We start from the raw sequence: 18,169 nt of genomic DNA on the forward strand, positions 1-18,169 counted from the left end.
GTGTTGGTCACATGACGATGTGAACTATGGGTGTTAATCACTTGGTGATGTGAACTATTGGTGTTAAATCACACGACGATGTGATCTAGATTATTGACTCTAGTGCAAGTGGGAGACTGAAGGAAATATGCCCTAGAGGCAATAATAAAGTTATTATTTATTTCCTTATTTCATGATAAATGTTTATTATTCATGCTAGAATTGTATTAACCGGAAACATAATACATGTGTGAGTACATAGACAAACAAAGTGTCACTAGTATGCCTCTACTTGACTAGCTCGTTGATCAAAGATGGTTATGTTTCCTAGCCATAGACATGAGTTTTCATTTGATTAACGGGGTCACATCATTAGGAGAATGATGTGATTGACTTGACCCATTCCGTTAGCTTAGCACTCGATCGTTTAGTATTCTGATATTGCTTTCTTCAAGACTTATACATGTTCCTATGACTATGAGATTATGCAACTCACGTTTACCGGAGGAACACTTTGTGTGCTACCAAACGCACAACGTAACTGGGTGATTATAAAGGTGCTCTACAGGTGTCTCCAAAGGTACTTGTTGGGTTGGCGTATTTCGAGATTAGAATTTGTCACTCCGATTGTCGGAGAGGTATCTCTGGGCCCACTCGGTAATGCACATCACTATAAGCCTTGCAAGCATTGCAACTAATGAGTTAGTTGCGGGATGATGTATTACGGAACGAGTAAAGAGACTTGCCGGTAACGAGATTGAACTAGGTATTGAGATACCGACGATCGAATCTCGGGCAAGTAACATACCGATGACAAAGGGAACAACGTATGTTGTTATGCGGTCTGACCGATAAAGATCTTCGTAGAATATGTAGGAGCCAATATGGGCATCCAGGTCCCGCTATTGGTTATTGACCAGAGAGGTGTCTCGGTCATGTCTACATAGTTCTCGAACCCGTAGGGTCCGCACGCTTAACGTTCGTTGACGATATAGTACTATGAGTTATGTATGTTGGTGACCGAATGTTGTTCGGAGTTTTGGATGAGATCACGGATATGACGAGGAACTCCGGAATGGTCCGGAAGTAAAGATTGATATGTGGATAGTAGTGTTTGATCTCCGGAAAGGTTCCGGAATCCATCGGAAGGGGTTCCAGATGTTTCCCAAAATGTTTGGGCACGAGAACACTTTATCTGGGCCAAAGGGAAAGCCCACGAGGTTTTTGGAAAGCGCAAAAGGAAGTTTTGCGGAGTCCAGGGGCCAGACGCCAGGGTCCCTGGCGTCTGGGTCCAGACGCCGGGAACCCTGGCGTCTGGCCCTGGAGTCCGAGAAGGACTCTTGCCTTTCGGGTGAAACCGACTTTGTGGAGGCTTTTACTCCAAGTTTCGACCCCAAGGCTCAACATATAAATAGAGGGGTAGGGCTAGCACCCAAGACACATCAAAAAACACCAAGCCGTGTGCCGGCAACCCCGTCCCCTCTAGTTTATCCTCCGTCATAGTTTTTGTAGTGCTTAGGCGAAGCCCTGCGGAGATTGTTCTTCACCAACACCGTCACCACGCCGTCGTGCTGCCGGAACTCATCTACTACTTCACCCCTCTTGCTGGATCGAGAAAGGCGAGGACGTCATCGAGCTGAACGTGTGCAGAACTCGGAGGTGTCGTGCGTTCGGTACTTGGATCGGTCGGACCGTGAAGACGTACGACTACATCAACCGCGTTGATAAAACGCTTCCGCTTACGGTGTACGAGGGTACGTAGACAACACTCTCCCCTCTCGTTGCTATGCATCACCATGATCTTGCGTGTGCATAGGAATTTTTTTGAAATTACTACGTTCCCCAACAACACATTTATTGTTAAAATCACATCATTTCTGGTAAGCCAAAATGCCCAACATAAGGCAGCCGCCCCCATGAGTAGATATGCAGAAAATTGTTTATCGATACCCCGCAACCAATTGCCGAACATGTTTCGTGCATTACAGGGGATATAGATTTGAAGCTACTTGAACCATGGCCCAGACTGCACGATCAAACTTACACTCAAAAAATAAGTGTTTGATGGACTCGTCATGTTGGCAAAAGACACATGTGTTGCTACCATGCCAGTTGCGTTGTGCCAGGTTATCTCTAGTTAAGATGACCTCTCTATTTAGAAAGCAGAGGAATATCTTCACTCTTAGGGGAATTTTGAGCTTCCACAATTTCTTGTTATCAATCGGAACATCAGTGTGAACCATTGCATCGTACAAGGATTTGACTGAAAAGATATTCCATCGGAACTTGTCTGGTTCGCCTGACAGCTGAATGTCCTTCAGACGAATGAGTAATTCATTCCATGCTACCAAACGAGGCCCAAAAAGGTCCCTCCTTAAAGAAATATCATGGGTTTCTTGTCCCAATACTTGGTGGACCGTGACGAATTTATGTCTGATGATCCTATACAAGCTAGGGTATTGCATCATAAGTGGAGTGGCCCCAGCCAGGTGTTCTCATAGAATCGAACCCGAGAACCATCCCTAACCGAGAAAGTACCAAATTAGAAAAGAAATTCCTTGGCCTTCATCACGCCACTTCAAAAATGTGAATCACCGGGTTTCCAAAGAACTTGAGAAATGGCTTTAGATCCCCCGTACTTGTTACGAATGATTTCCTGCCGCACTCCATTCTCGTGAGTAGTTTGTATACCCATTTACCCAGGAGAGCGGTGTCTTTAATCTCAAGATCCTGAATTCCAAGGCCCCCTTGATTTTTAGGACGGCATAATATACTCCACCTAGCTAGCCGATATTTCTTGGATTCATTATCACACTGCGAAAAAAAAATATGGATCTAAAATAATCGAGACGCTGTACCCCTTTGGGTAAGTGAAAGAATGACAACATGTACAGAACCATGTTGTTGAGGACGGAATTGATCAGATTCAACCGTCCCACATACGACAAGAGTTTGGCCTTCCAGCTGGCTAGGCGTTTCTCAAGTCTTTCTTCCACGTGCCTCCACTCAGCGATAGTTAAACACCAATAGTGAATAGGAATACCTAGATACCTAATCGAGAACTGGCTAAGCTGACAGCCGAAAATGCCAGCATACTCAGATGCGGACTCTGCAGCGTCGCTGAAGCAGAAAAGCTCGCTCTTGTGGAAGTTAATTTTGAGACCAGAGAGCACCTAAAATGCACATAAAAGTAATTTGAGGTTTCTTACTTTATCTAGGTCATGATCTAGAAAAAATATAGTGTCATTCGCGTATTGTAGAATAGACAGTCCTTCTTCTACCAAATGAGGAATCATGCCACTAATTTGACTGGCCACATTAGCCCTCTCAACAAGGGTAGCTAACATATCAGCTACAATGTTGAACGAAATAGGGGATACAGGGTCGCCTTGACGAAGCCCCTTCCTAGTCTGAAAGTAGTTGTCAACATCATCGTTGACTTTGATAGCCACACTACCTCCAGAAACAAAACTCTCTATCCATCGACACCATTTTAGCAAAAAACCCTTCATGCGCAAAGTTTGCAAAAGAAAAGACAATTTGACTTCGTCATATGCTTTTTCAAAGTCTTTTGTGAACATCTTAAAGCTGACATTTAGAAGGCAAATCGATGTGTATTGTTGAATACGACTAGCCTCCTTACTTTTGGGCAGAATAATTTTCCCAAAGTTTAAACGGGCAATATCAATGTTTTCGGCATGCAGTACTACTGAGACCCACTAAAAAAGTTTAATAAGAGGCCGGATGCGACAACGGGGTTTCAGTCAGTAGTCGCAAAGTTGGACGGCGTCACCTGTCGCGGTCGCCGCCGCATCGCTGGAGTCAGGCCGTGGACGGGACGGTCTGTCTGGAGGTTTCGTTTGGAGGAGAAAGGCAAAGAAGCGCTGAACACGGCTCGGCTCGTGTCGGGGTCAGGTCGGCCGCGACGTCGACGACTGTTGTGATGATCCAGGGAAATAAAATTCAGGCTCGCCCGGCAAGTTGGACCTGCACGCGGGCATGCTGACGAGGACCGAGGAAAGGCACGACGGCCGGCGCCTCCCGTGAGTGGGCTGCTCGCGCTCCCTCGGGCAACCACGACAAGACCAGAGCTGACCGATGGACGACGGCGACGAAAGATTCTCTCACTCACTCCTATGTGTGTTTCGTGTTTCGCGTGGCGAGGAGGAGAGGAGCGGCTGTGGTGGTTTTGCTGCTGCTCGCCCGTGTGTGCGTGTGCGTGAGCCGTCGGCCCGTCACGGGACGGAGACACGGAGTCTCACGAGCTGGGCAACCAACACGATAATCATTGCGGTTCAGCCAAACCGTTTCTAGAACTGCCGTACAACTATTCGTTCGCATACCCTCTCACGGATTTCACTCTCCTCTCACAAGTTTCTGTTTCTGCTGGAATTTATTCTCACAGTCAAAGAACTAGTAGTAGCCTTCAGGCCGCACAAACGGAACATTGCGAATGGCGTCGTGGTGGCGTCGACGGCAGACCTGGCAAGGTCGATGCATCAGTGTCGGCTCTGGAGATGGATTGGTGGAAGACGACTGCGACGGCCTCTGCGGGTGCGTCGGACCGGTGTGTACCCCAGCAATACGGCTTGGTTGGAGCCTCTGGCTTTAGATATTAGGCTTTGATGTGATGTTTGTTTGATATTAGGCTCTGACTATCAGCACCTCTTCATCAAGTGAATTGGAGTAGCAACAGATGTTGCTAGGATGGTGGCTTCAGACTACCTGATGTATTACTTTGTAAGACCTTACAAATAATTAATAATTGCTGCATGCATAGTTCAGATGCAGAGGCTGTTAGAATTAATGGGCTAGGCTCATAGCAATTTCTGAAATCTCAAAGCCCACGTGTAAAATGGCAAGTGGTGGTGCTAAGTTTAGTCCCACCTTGGAAGTTGAAGAAGAGTTGGACCTCTTTATATAGTGGGTTCTCTCCATCACTCTAAGTGGTGTGTGAGAAGAGAAAGGGAAAACCACACGCGCGCGCTCGCTCGCCTGGCCTGGCCTGGCGTACATGCGACATGCGCGTGAATGGTCCACCGAAATCCGGTCCGTCTCCTTGCAGGAGCGCAGCTTCCTTTTGCCGTTTTATTTTTATGTCTTGGCGGACAAGTTTTTGATTTCTTGTCCGGTAAGTATACGAATTAGAAACCGAGTCGGTTTGGGATTGTGATCGCGACACAATACCGCCTCTGGTCCTAATATATATACAGCTACCGGCTGCGGCCAGAGACACACCGAAAAACACCTAGGGTTTTGCCTCATCTCACAACTTGCGCCGCCATCGTAGTCTACTCCATCCCAAACGCCGGCGTGCATCGGCGCGTGGGAGAGCAGGTCTCCGGAACCGTTCGTCTTTGCGATCCTGCACCGGGAGAGGACGAATTAGGTTTTTGGGAAGCGCTGTGCGCGACTGCTCAAATTCGTCATCACGGGTCGTCTTCCGTCCAAGTCGGGCGGTGCTACTCATCGTCGTATTCATCGCCGTCAGCAGCAGATCGTCGCCAACATCATCATCAACACTGTCGCACCCATAATAGCTAACGATCAGTACGTCCAACATCCTCTGTTCATGTCTGTTTCTACAACTATTGTTACGTGTTTGCTGCTGTTATGCATGTCTTGTTGTTCTTCTAGTTTGCTAGATTATTGCATGCTAGTATCTCTTCTAGTCATGAATTATTTACTGGAATTAATCATGAACTTGCCTAATATTTCAACAGAGGCTGCGGTCATCCATGTTTTATTAAAAAAAATCTAGTTAAGCTACGGGGCACTGAAAAATCGTTAATCTGCGATCCTACATCCAACTTGGCCTTGCGGTCAACAAGACGCAATTACTAGCTTACTACACAAAATATAGAAATATGCGACTGTCAGTTAGTTTGACGCCGGCAACTCATAGCAAATTTGTATTTTGTGCATAGTTCCCTCCGTAGAAAATGGAATTGTAGTGTGCGAGGCAAATGTAATGACAGCATTTCCAGGTGTATAAACCACAGCTAACCAAAAGAAGCCAATGCCCTTGTTTTGGTCAAGAAAGAAAGCCAAAGCGTTGGACATGGAGACGCATAGGGACACGAGGAGGCCAGCCCCCAGGTGCGATAATCTCTTCTCTGGTCTCACCAGGAAATGCGCGGTCGGCCGGTGCGTGCAAAGAGAGGCACGCACAATCATAAGCAAAGGCAAATAGGAGCAAGAAAAGGTCCCGTCGGTCGGCACCCGTCCAAATTATCAAGCCCGCGACAGCACGGACGGACGGAGGCGACTAGAAGCGGGCGACGTGCGCGGCGGTGCGTGATGACCGGCGAGAATACGTCACCGCGATCCGGACACGACCACGCGGCGAGCAACGTCATGGTCACCGCGCAAAGGCGTGGCGGCGAGTTCTCTAGCGAACAGTGACGTGGTGACCGGTGAGAGGGACGAGAGAGCCTTGCCTGTCATGTCAACCGTCGCCGCCAGGCCGGGCCTCGTTGCATAGGCCCGGCCGTTGACGCCACCGGGTGTCCGGTCCCGGCTCAGCTCAGCGCTCAGGTCAGGTCGGCCGCGACGTAGACGACTGCCGCTGATGGATACTACAAGGAAAAACTGATTGAAACGGGCATGGATGGATCGGCTTCACCACACGGAAACTGCGGGAAGGCACGCGCAATGACCGGTCGACGACGACGACAGAAGATTCACTCCCTCCTTGATTTTGGCGTCGCTGGTTTTACCATCCGTGTGTGTGTGCGCGCGCGCGCAACGACGACTTCACGAGCGGAGCCGAGACTCCCTCAATCGATCGCCACGTCTTTTTTACCGACAAACAATGAGCGCTCCTATTCGCGAGAGAAACCCGTGAAATTTCAGCCTGGGGATGAATTGATCCAGTATATATACTCAAGCTCCATGCAGAGAAGCTGGCTAGTAGCTGCGGTAGTGACACAAGGACGACGATCGTGCCTGTCGAAACGGTTCCCGTGCCCACTTCACTTCACGCTACAGTGCATCAGGTTGTTTTGGTTGGTTATCCAATGTTTCCTCGATTTAATGGCATTATTTGAAGGTCCAAAAGTTAGTATATACTCGCTGGAAATTCGTTCACGGAATCTCCAACGCGAACTCTCAAACCACCCGCATATGACCGGCCCACACCGTTCGAACATGTTTTATCATCCAACACTGATCTGTATCGTTTAGCTTTCCAGTCCGAACACACTTTTTTTGCAAATCGAAAACAAAAAGTGAGGGAGGAGGAAGGGTTGCGGGCGTCTGGACCGCTGCCATATCTGCTTCTGACTGCCCTGGCCAACCCAGATCCTCTCCCTTGCCCGCGCACATTTCTCTCCAGAAACTGCCAGCGCCGCTCTAGAGCGTCTGTGTCGCATTCATGCTCGGTCAGATTGGACGCAACCTCTCACTGTTGCCGGCATTAGAGCGGTGCGCCGGCCAAGAGAGCGTCGCCCGCGCCACTTCCCGATAAATGCGACTGTTGCGCGTTCAAACGACACCACGGCCGCATGTCGCCCTAAATTAATGACACATGGTTGCCGAGGAACCTACTCCGGTGCCAGTCGTCCGTCCGTCTATCGCTCATCATTGCCATCCGCCTGCTATATAAACTCCAATCCCGGCCATAACCGCAGTCATCCTCCTTTGGTCTCTTTCTTCTCTGCGCCGCCACACTCGTCATGGCATCCTCGCGCCCCAAAGCAGTCTGGGACAGGCTCTCGTCCAAGCAAAAGAAGGAGATGGATGTCATTGCTGCCGGGTGGCAGGCAGACGGCGGCCGAGGACGTTCCGATGGAAGTCCATTTACTACGAGCTTCTGGTAGCCTGGCCAACATGTACTGCATGGATTAACCGTGCTCCTGCAGCAAGGTTCAGACATGGCATTTTAAGATGTGTTTTCCTAGCTCCAAACGCTTTTATATATTTTTACAGAGGGACTAATTCACACTTTATGATGTGTTGCCACGTATGTATATGCTCGCTCAGCTGCCGAACGGTCGTCCACTTTCCGCTTCAAAATCAGTGGACGATGCTTGATGGCCCTTCGTCGTGCACCAAGATTCACCCCACGTTATCGGATCGAACCCTTCATGAAACTCCGCTTGCTCCCAGCGACACAAAAGAAAAATGCCCAGGGCCCCTCGCATCCTGTTCTCCACCGAAAGCTTCTAAATGCAAACTTTTTTTGCCCAAAACCAATAAGTAAGAGCATCTACATCCACATACGGTAAATCCGGCCTCTCAAACGCCCGTGATAGCGGACAGTGATCGGGCACACCTCATATTTCCTTCTCCACATACAACTTTCTTATATTCATCCCTAAATTCATACAAAATGCAGATTATATAGCTAAGTACTACGTACTCAAATTTCCTCGTTGTCGCAGATGGCCGGAGCCGCCTGCGCCGGAGCGTGCGCTGCCTTCATCTGTTGCCGACGGCGACGCCTGGGCTCCGCAGCCGACTCCGAGCGGATGGAGTTAAGGATGGCGTGTTGCTCCGGCCGCACATCCATGTCCTCCTCCATCGCCGGCGCCTCCTCCTCCCCCACATCCAGCGGCGGCGCCTCCTCCGCCGGATCGTGCTCCTCCTCATCTTCCTCGTCCGCCGGCTCCTCCTCCTTGAAATCCTCCTCCTGTTCCAGATGTAGCCCCGCTTCCCTACGGATCCGGACCTGCTCAAGGAGGAAGAGACGGTGCTGGATCGTGTAGTAGCGGCGGCGTGGGGGCATGGCTGACGGGCTCGAGTGGTAGCGAGGGAGGGAAGAGGCGGATTTGCTAGGGCTGGGGGCGCCGGTCGGCTTAAATAGCCGGCTACGGCCTCGGGCTGGGAGCCAGAGTGGCGCCACACGGCGCTCACAACGCGGCGACGGACGAGGCGCCCGCCAGACCATCGGGTTACCCGGCGAGTCTGTGTGGGGCCACACCGTCAGGCCGACGCCGCGGGCGTGCCTGGGCGCGCCTGGGCTCCCTCATACACGCCTCATATTTGGGCTGGATATGGGGGGTGCCGGTCAGCCCGGGCGTTTGAGACCGGTTTGAGAGGCCCGGTTTGGTTGAAATTTCGTGACCGGTCAGTGACCGGGCTGTCTGCCCGGGCGTTTGAGACGAATTTGAGGGGTCCGATTGTAGATGCTCTAAGCCGGACGCCTCAAACCATGCATCATACTCCCGCAGACGCGTCCGGTCATTGACCGGACATGAGAGAAGAGGAAAAACGTGACCCAACCGGATTCTTCATATCATTCCTATACGTCTGGGCTGTCCGGTAACCCTCATATCCATCTCAAATATGAGGAGGATACGAGGGCTCGTTGGCGCGCTTGGGCATTCCGCCACGTAGGACGCGGCCCCACCAGGACCATCTTTTCTCTTTCTTTTTCATTCTTTTATTTCTCTCATTTCATCTCCACCAATCACGTGCAAGTGACCGGATATATGAGAAAAAAAATAAGAAGTGTGACTGCGCGGAGAGATAAATAGAGGCTTAAAATGGACAAGCTCGGTCAGTCGTCCGTGGGCTCTTAAGGGGGTCAGAATTGCTATGTCCGGCTGTAGATGCTCTAACTTCAAAGGCCAGGCATGAACTGTTGTGCAATTTTCCTCGCATAAAAATACATCGGTGTGTTTCAAGGTCAGCTGGAACATGTCGTGAGGGAAAAGTCTGGATGAGAAAGCACTAGGCAGAACCCCATTGTTTGGTCAAGAGGAAACGGCAAGCAAGCTACTGACGCATACATACACAGGTAGGTCGGGTACCTTTCCTTGTCTTTCAAGATCAGCTTTGAGCCGTGTCGGGGATATACCCGCGGTGTAACCCGCCGGATGTATGACCCGGCTGGAGCATGGCGACTTACTTGTAACCCGCCCGGAGCTTGGTGATTCATTAGTAACCCGGCGGGCGGGTCCGATGGACAATAAGGCCCAAAGCCCAGAAGACCGGTTCACGTTATGATGGGCCAGTTTAAGAGGAAAGGCATAAGGAATATTATCCTACAAAGGAAGCAAGACTAGGACTCCAGTTGTAATAGAGCAATCGTAGTCCTACTAGGACTCCACATGTAACCCGCCCCTCTAACTTATATAAGGAGGGGCAGGGCACCCCAAAGAGGGACAGGCAACAAGAAATAATCTCTAGGGCTAAACACCGAGAGCCAGAGCCGGCGACTCTCCCGTGATCATAATGAGGCCTAGCCTCAAACAGCACGTAGGGTTGTTACCGGATGATGTTTCCCGGGGCCCGAAGCTGTCTAAACCCTTGTTTTGTGTTGCGTCTCTCATCCCAATCAACCCCTCTCAACCTACTTCATAGATGCGCTGGCCTCACGACTAAGTCCTTACACCTTAGGACATCTGACGTGTCAATTCCACGAGCACGATCAGTTTATCTATCGATATCGACAGTTCAGTTCGGTACGGTGCCATTGAGCAATCTTGTCGATCAGGAGCTACCACTGAAACCTACTACAAAAAAGTTTGAGGAAATAGGTCAATGACAGATGAGTTAGTCGTCGACCGATCTGCATCTCGACGCACCCAGGACACGGCCGGGCAACACCTGCACGCCGCCGATATGCCGTCGCTGTGCAGGTGTCTGGTCGCGCGTCCGTTTTCATACATCCTTTGAGCAGTTTGGACTTGTTACTTGTCAGAAGGGAAATTAAATATAACCACTCCTATTTGTGTAGTCGTACTGGTAATTAACAGCATGATGGTGCGATTACACTATAATATAAACTGTTGTGGACCGTGGTCATCTCTGGGTGGTTCTGGACTGGCCTTTCTTGTGTCTGAAGCTGCTTTGAGCAGGTGCGTGCACGGTGGCTGATTTGCCTGTAACCACGCACGCACATCTCCAAGTAAAAATATATATTCGGGCAAGCAAAGCAACTAAACCATTGGTTGAAGGGCTCCACATACGCATGCACTGAAGAAAGCGCACGGCATGCGTGGCCTTCGCCGTCTCAGCGTTCTGCCTGCCAATTTCTATGCAGTAATCTCGATCCAGAGGGGACAGCTCGACGATGCCACAAGTTGCAACTTCTGGACGCCCAAAAGTTACTTTATTTATTTATTTATTTCCAGGAGGCAATGGCATGTGTGGCCGTGTGCATAAATACAAGATGCATTGGCCTCAGCCTTTGCAAGATCGATGAGGCTGGCATCATCTGGCGTCGTCCTCTCCGAGAAGATGGTATAGGGCTGGATGAAATGAATCTTTATGCATGCACGTGGCCGGATGCCCGATGCCGGCGGCTAACCGGGCACGCGGCTCGTCAACCGTAGCTGACACAATTTCGTAAATCTGAGAAGTCTGATAAATCTGATACAATTTCACACGTGTTCCATAAATCTGATACAATTTCGTAACATTCCACACGTGTTCCATAAATCTGATACAATTTCGTAATTTCTTTCAACAATTTTTTTAAGAGCAATTCCATTGACCATCTGAGAAGTCTTTTTGGGCGAATCCTATTTGCCGTATGCGGCCTGCAGGCGAGGCTAGTTGGGCCAGCCCACTACGCGGTTTATGTATATTGTTTCAGTTCTTTTAACGTTCTCTCCAAAAAAAAGTTCTTTTATCAATTTTTGTTGTTGTTTACTATGCGGTTTTTTATTTCAGGGTTCTGTGTTGGTTTTTTTTCACTTTGTAATTGTTTGTTTCCTTTTTTTTGTTTTCCTTTTTTGGTATTATTTTTCTATTTTTTTGTTTCCATTTTGGTTCTTTTGTTATATTATTATTTTTTTTGCTTTCCTTTTGTTTTTTCCTTAATTTCCTTTTTTATTTACAAATATACTTTTTACACATGAACATTTTGTTTTTATATATGGTACTCCCTCCGATCTGAAATAAATGTCGCAGTTTTGTACTAATGTTAGTTCAACCTTAGTTTGAAACCGCGTCACTAATTATGGATCAAAGGGAGTAAGATTTTTTCAAAACAACATTTCATAATAAATAGTAATTTTTTTATAAATATACGTAATCATTTGTTAATATAAAATGAAATTTTGTAAACACAAATCGAATATGTCTTAAATATACGGTGAACATATTTGCACACTGAAATTTTTAAACACAAGCTAAACATATTTTAGATATATTGTGAGCATTTTTCTCAATACACACATAGCATTTTTAACACAAATAAAACATTTAGAAAAATAAAAACAAACATTTCCCCTTTTATTTAAAATCTACTTTTTATACATGAACATTACGTTTTATATATGGTACACCCTCTGATCTAAAATAAATGTCGCAGTTTTGTTCTAATGTTAGTTCAACCTTAGTTTAAAATTGCGTCACTAATTATGGATCGAAGGGAGTAAGATTTTTTCAAAACATGGCAAACTTTTCTTAATATACATTGAAAATTTCATAATATATAATTAACATTTTTTAAATATACGTAATTATTTGTTAATATACCGTGACATTTTCTAAACACAATGAACATATTTTAATATACGGTGAACATATGTACACACTGAAATTTTTAAACACGAACTAAACATATTTTAGATATATGATGAGCATTTTTTTCAATAAACACATAGCATTTTAAAACACAAAAAAAATTAAAATAATATAATTTTTTTCTTAAAACTTCCCCTCTGGGCACGAGAAGATGGGCTAGGACTTAAGTGTGGGAGAGGACAACCCCTGCCCACCTCCCCTATGTACGTCTCGGCCTTAAAAGGAGTCCTCCTATGCATGCCTATGTTGTGCGTCAAGCTTAGAAAGGATATATACTTTCTTTAAGTACTTTTAATATTTATTTTTATGGAATTTTTGAATACGTATTTAATATATATTTGACCCGAATATTACAACAACGTAAATGGGCTGCTACACTTCCGGCCTATTTAAGCCAGCGTGGGTGTTTCCTCATCTATGTGACGCTTGCATGTGTTATATAGGGCGGCCCGTCTTTTTGGTCTTGGGAATCAATGAAATCGTTAGTTAAGGGTCACCCTTACAAAGGTCACTTTTCTAAGGGCGTCTTAGAAATTCCATAAAATGTTCTGAACTAAATGGTACTTTTGTAAATATAAATATTGAGGTTGTGCTAGTTCCAAGACAGAGATGGCAGTATATGGTGCACCTTTTTCTTGGAAGTGCGTCTGTGATCTTTTGATGCAATTGAATGGAAAACGGGTTCTTGATGCAACCTAAAAAAATTTATTCCGTACTAGAAGTACTTTTTTTAAGTGCTTCTGTTCCAGTGATCATAGGGCATTGCATTCTGTACTAGAAATGTTGGTGGCAACCTGAAGGCTACAAGATGGTAGTGTTTCATTTTGGGGGCGATCTGCAGCCTCTTAGGCCATGTTTGCAAAGACATGTTACTTTCTAGGGGCAAAACGCAAGTGTTCCAAGAGGCCATATGTAAATGCACTAGTACTTGATCCTACCCCTTTATCTGAGATCTGACGCATCATGCAGGAGCAGCGTATCATCCAATAGACCGGAGCACTGGATATTTTCCCGTCCTCCTATGCATGCCTATGTTGTGCGTCAAGCTTAGAAAGGATATATACTTTCTTTAAGTACTTTTAATATTTATTTTTATGGAATTTTTGAATACGTATTTAATATATATTTGACCCGAATATTACAACAACGTAAATGGGCTGCTACACTTCCGGCCTATTTAAGCCAGCGTGGGTGTTTCCTCATCTATGTGACGCTTGCATGTGTTATATAGGGCGGCCCGTCTTTTTGGTCTTGGGAATCAATGAAATCGTTAGTTAAGGGTCACCCTTACAAAGGTCACTTTTCTAAGGGCGTCTTAGAAATTCCATAAAATGTTCTGAACTAAATGGTACTTTTGTAAATATAAATATTGAGGTTGTGCTAGTTCCAAGACAGAGATGGCAGTATATGGTGCACCTTTTTCTTGGAAGTGCGTCTGTGATCTTTTGATGCAATTGAATGGAAAACGGGTTCTTGATGCAACCTAAAAAAATTTATTCCGTACTAGAAGTACTTTTTTTAAGTGCTTCTGTTCCAGTGATCATAGGGCATTGCATTCTGTACTAGAAATGTTGGTGGCAACCTGAAGGCTACAAGATGGTAGTGTTTCATTTTGGGGGCGATCTGCAGCCTCTTAGGCCATGTTTGCAAAGACATGTTACTTTCTAGGGGCAAAACGCAAGTGTTCCAAGAGGCCATATGTAAATGCACTAGTACTTGATCCTACCCCTTTATCTGAGATCTGACGCATCATGCAGGAGCAGCGTATCATCCAATAGACCGGAGCACTGGATATTTTCCCGTCCTCCTATGCATGCCTATGTTGTGCGTCAAGCTTAGAAAGGATATATACTTTCTTTAAGTACTTTTAATATTTATTTTTATGGAATTTTTGAATACGTATTTAATATATATTTGACCCGAATATTACAACAACGTAAATGGGCTGCTACACTTCCGGCCTATTTAAGCCAGCGTGGGTGTTTCCTCATCTATGTGACGCTTGCATGTGTTATATAGGGCGGCCCGTCTTTTTGGTCTTGGGAATCAATGAAATCGTTAGTTAAGGGTCACCCTTACAAAGGTCACTTTTCTAAGGGCGTCTTAGAAATTCCATAAAATGTTCTGAACTAAATGGTACTTTTGTAAATATAAATATTGAGGTTGTGCTAGTTCCAAGACAGAGATGGCAGTATATGGTGCACCTTTTTCTTGGAAGTGCGTCTGTGATCTTTTGATGCAATTGAATGGAAAACGGGTTCTTGATGCAACCTAAAAAAATTTATTCCGTACTAGAAGTACTTTTTTTAAGTGCTTCTGTTCCAGTGATCATAGGGCATTGCATTCTGTACTAGAAATGTTGGTGGCAACCTGAAGGCTACAAGATGGTAGTGTTTCATTTTGGGGGCGATCTGCAGCCTCTTAGGCCATGTTTGCAAAGACATGTTACTTTCTAGGGGCAAAACGCAAGTGTTCCAAGAGGCCATATGTAAATGCACTAGTACTTGATCCTACCCCTTTATCTGAGATCTGACGCATCATGCAGGAGCAGCGTATCATCCAATAGACCGGAGCACTGGATATTTTCCCGTCCTCCTATGCATGCCTATGTTGTGCGTCAAGCTTAGAAAGGATATATACTTTCTTTAACTACTTTTAATATTTATTTTTATGGAATTTTTGAATACGTATTTAATATATATTTGACCCGAATATTACAACAACGTAAATGGGCTGCTACACTTCCGGCCTATTTAAGCCAGCGTGGGTGTTTCCTCATCTATGTGACGCTTGCATGTGTTATATAGGGCGGCCCGTCTTTTTGGTGTTGGAAATCAATGAAATCATTAGTTAAGGGTTACTCTTACAAAGGTCACTTTTCTACTTTGTCAGGTGCTAACAACCGGCACAATGCATGTGCGCTACTTGTTGCAATCCGAGAGTTTTCCCTTTTCTGTCTTGGTTCATTTATTCAAAATGTTTTATCTCTTGAACCGTGCGTTCAAATATCGAAACGTTTTTACCATTGGATTTCTTGCATCGTGATCTTCAAAACTAGATCACATGTTAATAGGTTTTGACGAACTTTTTTCATGAAAAACCCAGAAACTGGGGGAAAATGGGGAACCGAAAATAGAAAAAAAAACAAAAAAGGGCAACCGGGAAACGCAAATATATAAAGAAAGGAAGAGAAAAACCCGAAACCTGCATCACGGTTGCGGTTTAACTTTTTCTTTGGGAAGCACATACTGTCTTTTCTCTTATTTGTGCGAAACACAAGTTGTGCTTCTCTTGGGAGCACCGCTGTGCTTTTTTCCTCTTTTGAAGTAGAAGCACAACCGTGCTTATTATGACAACAAATATGTACTTCCACGAGAAACACAACCGTGATTCTCATTAGTGGCGGAGCTTCGTGGGGCCAACCTGGGCCATGGCCCCCCAGCTGAAAAGAAATTCAGCCTATATCCTTTTGTATTAGGCCTATTTCTCACTAAACATTAGCCAACATGTTTTGGCTCAAGCTCCGCCGCTGCTTCCCAGCACGAAGTGTTTTTTGGAGAAGCACAGATGTGCTTCGCAGAAGCAAAACCCCATTTCCTCCAAAGCCTAGAAAAAAACCAAGGAAGAACCCAGAAAAACTTATCACCAGAAAACGCGTACAGAAAAATTTACATGGCCGCGTAGGAGAAGCCCATAGAAGGACATGCAGAAGAGAAGCCCATAGAAAGGAATGGTCCCGTGAAGCGAGAGCCCGATCAAACAGTAGCCCAAGCACTGCGTGGCAGAACGAACCGCCATTCCCGTGACACCGCACACCCCGCGCTGCACACCGCAGCGCGCCGCCACGCGTCCACTCCCGAAGAGCACGGCATATATACCCGCTGGGCCTAGCCAACTCTCTTCTCTCCTCTGCTCATCCCCTGCTTCCGCGCCACGAGGAGAAGCGAAACAGAGCACTCAACAGTCCACAACCCAAGAGAAAACCCAGGCAGGCCTCCGGCGACCAGCCGATCACGATGATGCTGCGCGCGGCGGGGAAGAGGCTGATCGGCGCTCCGGGGATTCGCCCAGCGGCCGCCGGAGACTCCTCCGGCGCGGCGATGGCGGTGGCGGCGAGGAGGGGGTACCACGAGCGGGTGGTGGACCACTACAGCAACCCGCGCAACGTGGGGGCGTTCGACAAGGACGACGCCGACGTCGGCACCGGCCTCGTCGGCGCGCCCGCCTGCGGGGACGTCATGAAGATGCAGATCCGCGTGGACCAGGCCTCCGGCAGGATCGTCGACGCCTGCTTCAAGACCTTCGGCTGCGGCTCCGCCATCGCATCCTCCTCCGTCGGTCAGCACTGAGCAGACCGCCCCCTCAGTTTCCTTCCTCCCCGCTAGCTAGCCTTCTTTATATTTCTGTCGCGTGAGCTGTGTTCATGTTCAGGCGTAAATTTTTAACACCGCACCAAATCACAATAATAAGAGCTTCACCTGAATCCATGACCGTGCGTTTTTTTCTTACCTGAGCTTAAAATTGTCACAGATATTCATTAGTTCGCATCCAACTGTTGATATCTGCAATTATCTTTATTTCATACGTTCAGAAATTGACAACTTAAGCCGGGCTTCAGGAGTACCCTTTCATGCTACTCATCGAATGCATTAACCATCTTAATTTTTGCTGCCCTATATATGACGGTGTCGATTGTTTTGATCCTAGCTAGTAATTTGGAGGAAGCATTCCGTATATTTAGTCCCTGCATAGTATGCATGAGCCCCCTGTGGAATCTTTTTGCTTGCTATTGCATTGCAATTATTAGATATGCCGAAGCTCGGTAACCTTGTCCTGAATTCTGTAGTCTGATCAATCTTAACTTGCACTTGCAGCCACTGAGTGGGTGAAGGGAAAGCAGATGGAGGAAGTGATAGCGATCAAGAACACGTAAGCAAGCTGTTTAATTAATTGTTCAGTACTGCCATTCTCTTACCAAGTTAAGGTGGAAAGCTAGCTACTATGCTAATCTTTCTTCAGGCCTGTGCATGTGGTCATCAGTTATTCTATGCATGTCAGCCTCTGGCGAGCTATTAGCACTCTTATCTGTTTGAATCCTCTGAAGCTTCTGCTGACTGACCTTGATTTTCAATTTCCAGAGAGATCGCCAAGCATCTGTCGCTGCCGCCGGTGAAGCTCCACTGCAGCATGCTCGCCGAGGACGCCATCAAGGCCGCAGTGAAAGACTACGAGGCAAAGAAGACGAAGGCGGCCAAGGCAGAGGAGTAGTTCGTCAGTCAGACGCATAGGAAGTAACACATCATGTGCATATACTGCATAATAAAGGGGGAGTGATGGTAATGATGATGTTTGTACTGTAGTATTGACAAAACTCGTGTGAGCAATAAGCATTGTGCTGTGTACTCTATGTTCGCAGAAGTAAAATGCAGAAATTCAGAGGAAGCGAGACTCTGGCAGAACTGCCAATCTTTCAAGTTAAAATCAGTTAATGACTGTCCATTTATGCCATTTTAGTCAAACACGGCTAATATGCGCTTAATCAACATATAATATAAACATCATACTCCACATTCAAGAGCGCTACTGGCATTTTACAACGCCTTAATTCCTGGAGCTATCCAACATCAGAATAAACAAACAGTTCTTGGTTTCGAGAACCCACAATCTTAACTGATTCGATTTTCCCAAATCCACAACTTCATTGATTCTC

The 18,169-nt window shown here is 46.6% G+C and overlaps 1 protein-coding gene across 1 annotated transcript; it reads left to right on the plus strand.

The window, feature by feature from the left end:
- Nucleotides 1–16,373: 16,373 nt before the first annotated feature.
- LOC123177012 (iron-sulfur cluster assembly protein 1) lies at nucleotides 16,374–17,901 on the plus strand. The gene is made up of 3 exons (XM_044590993.1): nucleotides 16,374–16,797; nucleotides 17,334–17,388; nucleotides 17,598–17,901. Exons 1-3 carry the CDS (start codon nucleotides 16,476–16,478, stop codon nucleotides 17,725–17,727), a joined length of 507 nt encoding a protein of 168 aa, XP_044446928.1. The 5' UTR covers nucleotides 16,374–16,475; the 3' UTR covers nucleotides 17,728–17,901.
- Nucleotides 17,902–18,169: the final 268 nt, after the last annotated feature.

This window comes from Triticum aestivum, chromosome 1D, assembly GCF_018294505.1.
Source record: "Triticum aestivum cultivar Chinese Spring chromosome 1D, IWGSC CS RefSeq v2.1, whole genome shotgun sequence".
Classification (NCBI taxonomy): Eukaryota; Viridiplantae; Streptophyta; class Magnoliopsida; order Poales; family Poaceae; genus Triticum; species Triticum aestivum.

Bases quoted from the DNA above. Each gene is read 5' to 3' on its own strand.
- LOC123177012 (XM_044590993.1), top strand. From the start codon at position 16,476: ATGATGCTGCGCGCGGCGGGGAAGAGGCTGATCGGCGCTCCGGGGATT. The intron at 16,798-17,333 runs GTCAGCACTGAG...TTGCACTTGCAG, and splicing joins CATCGCATCCTCCTCCGTCG to CCACTGAGTGGGTGAAGGGA. The intron at 17,389-17,597 runs GTAAGCAAGCTG...TTCAATTTCCAG, and splicing joins GTGATAGCGATCAAGAACAC to AGAGATCGCCAAGCATCTGT.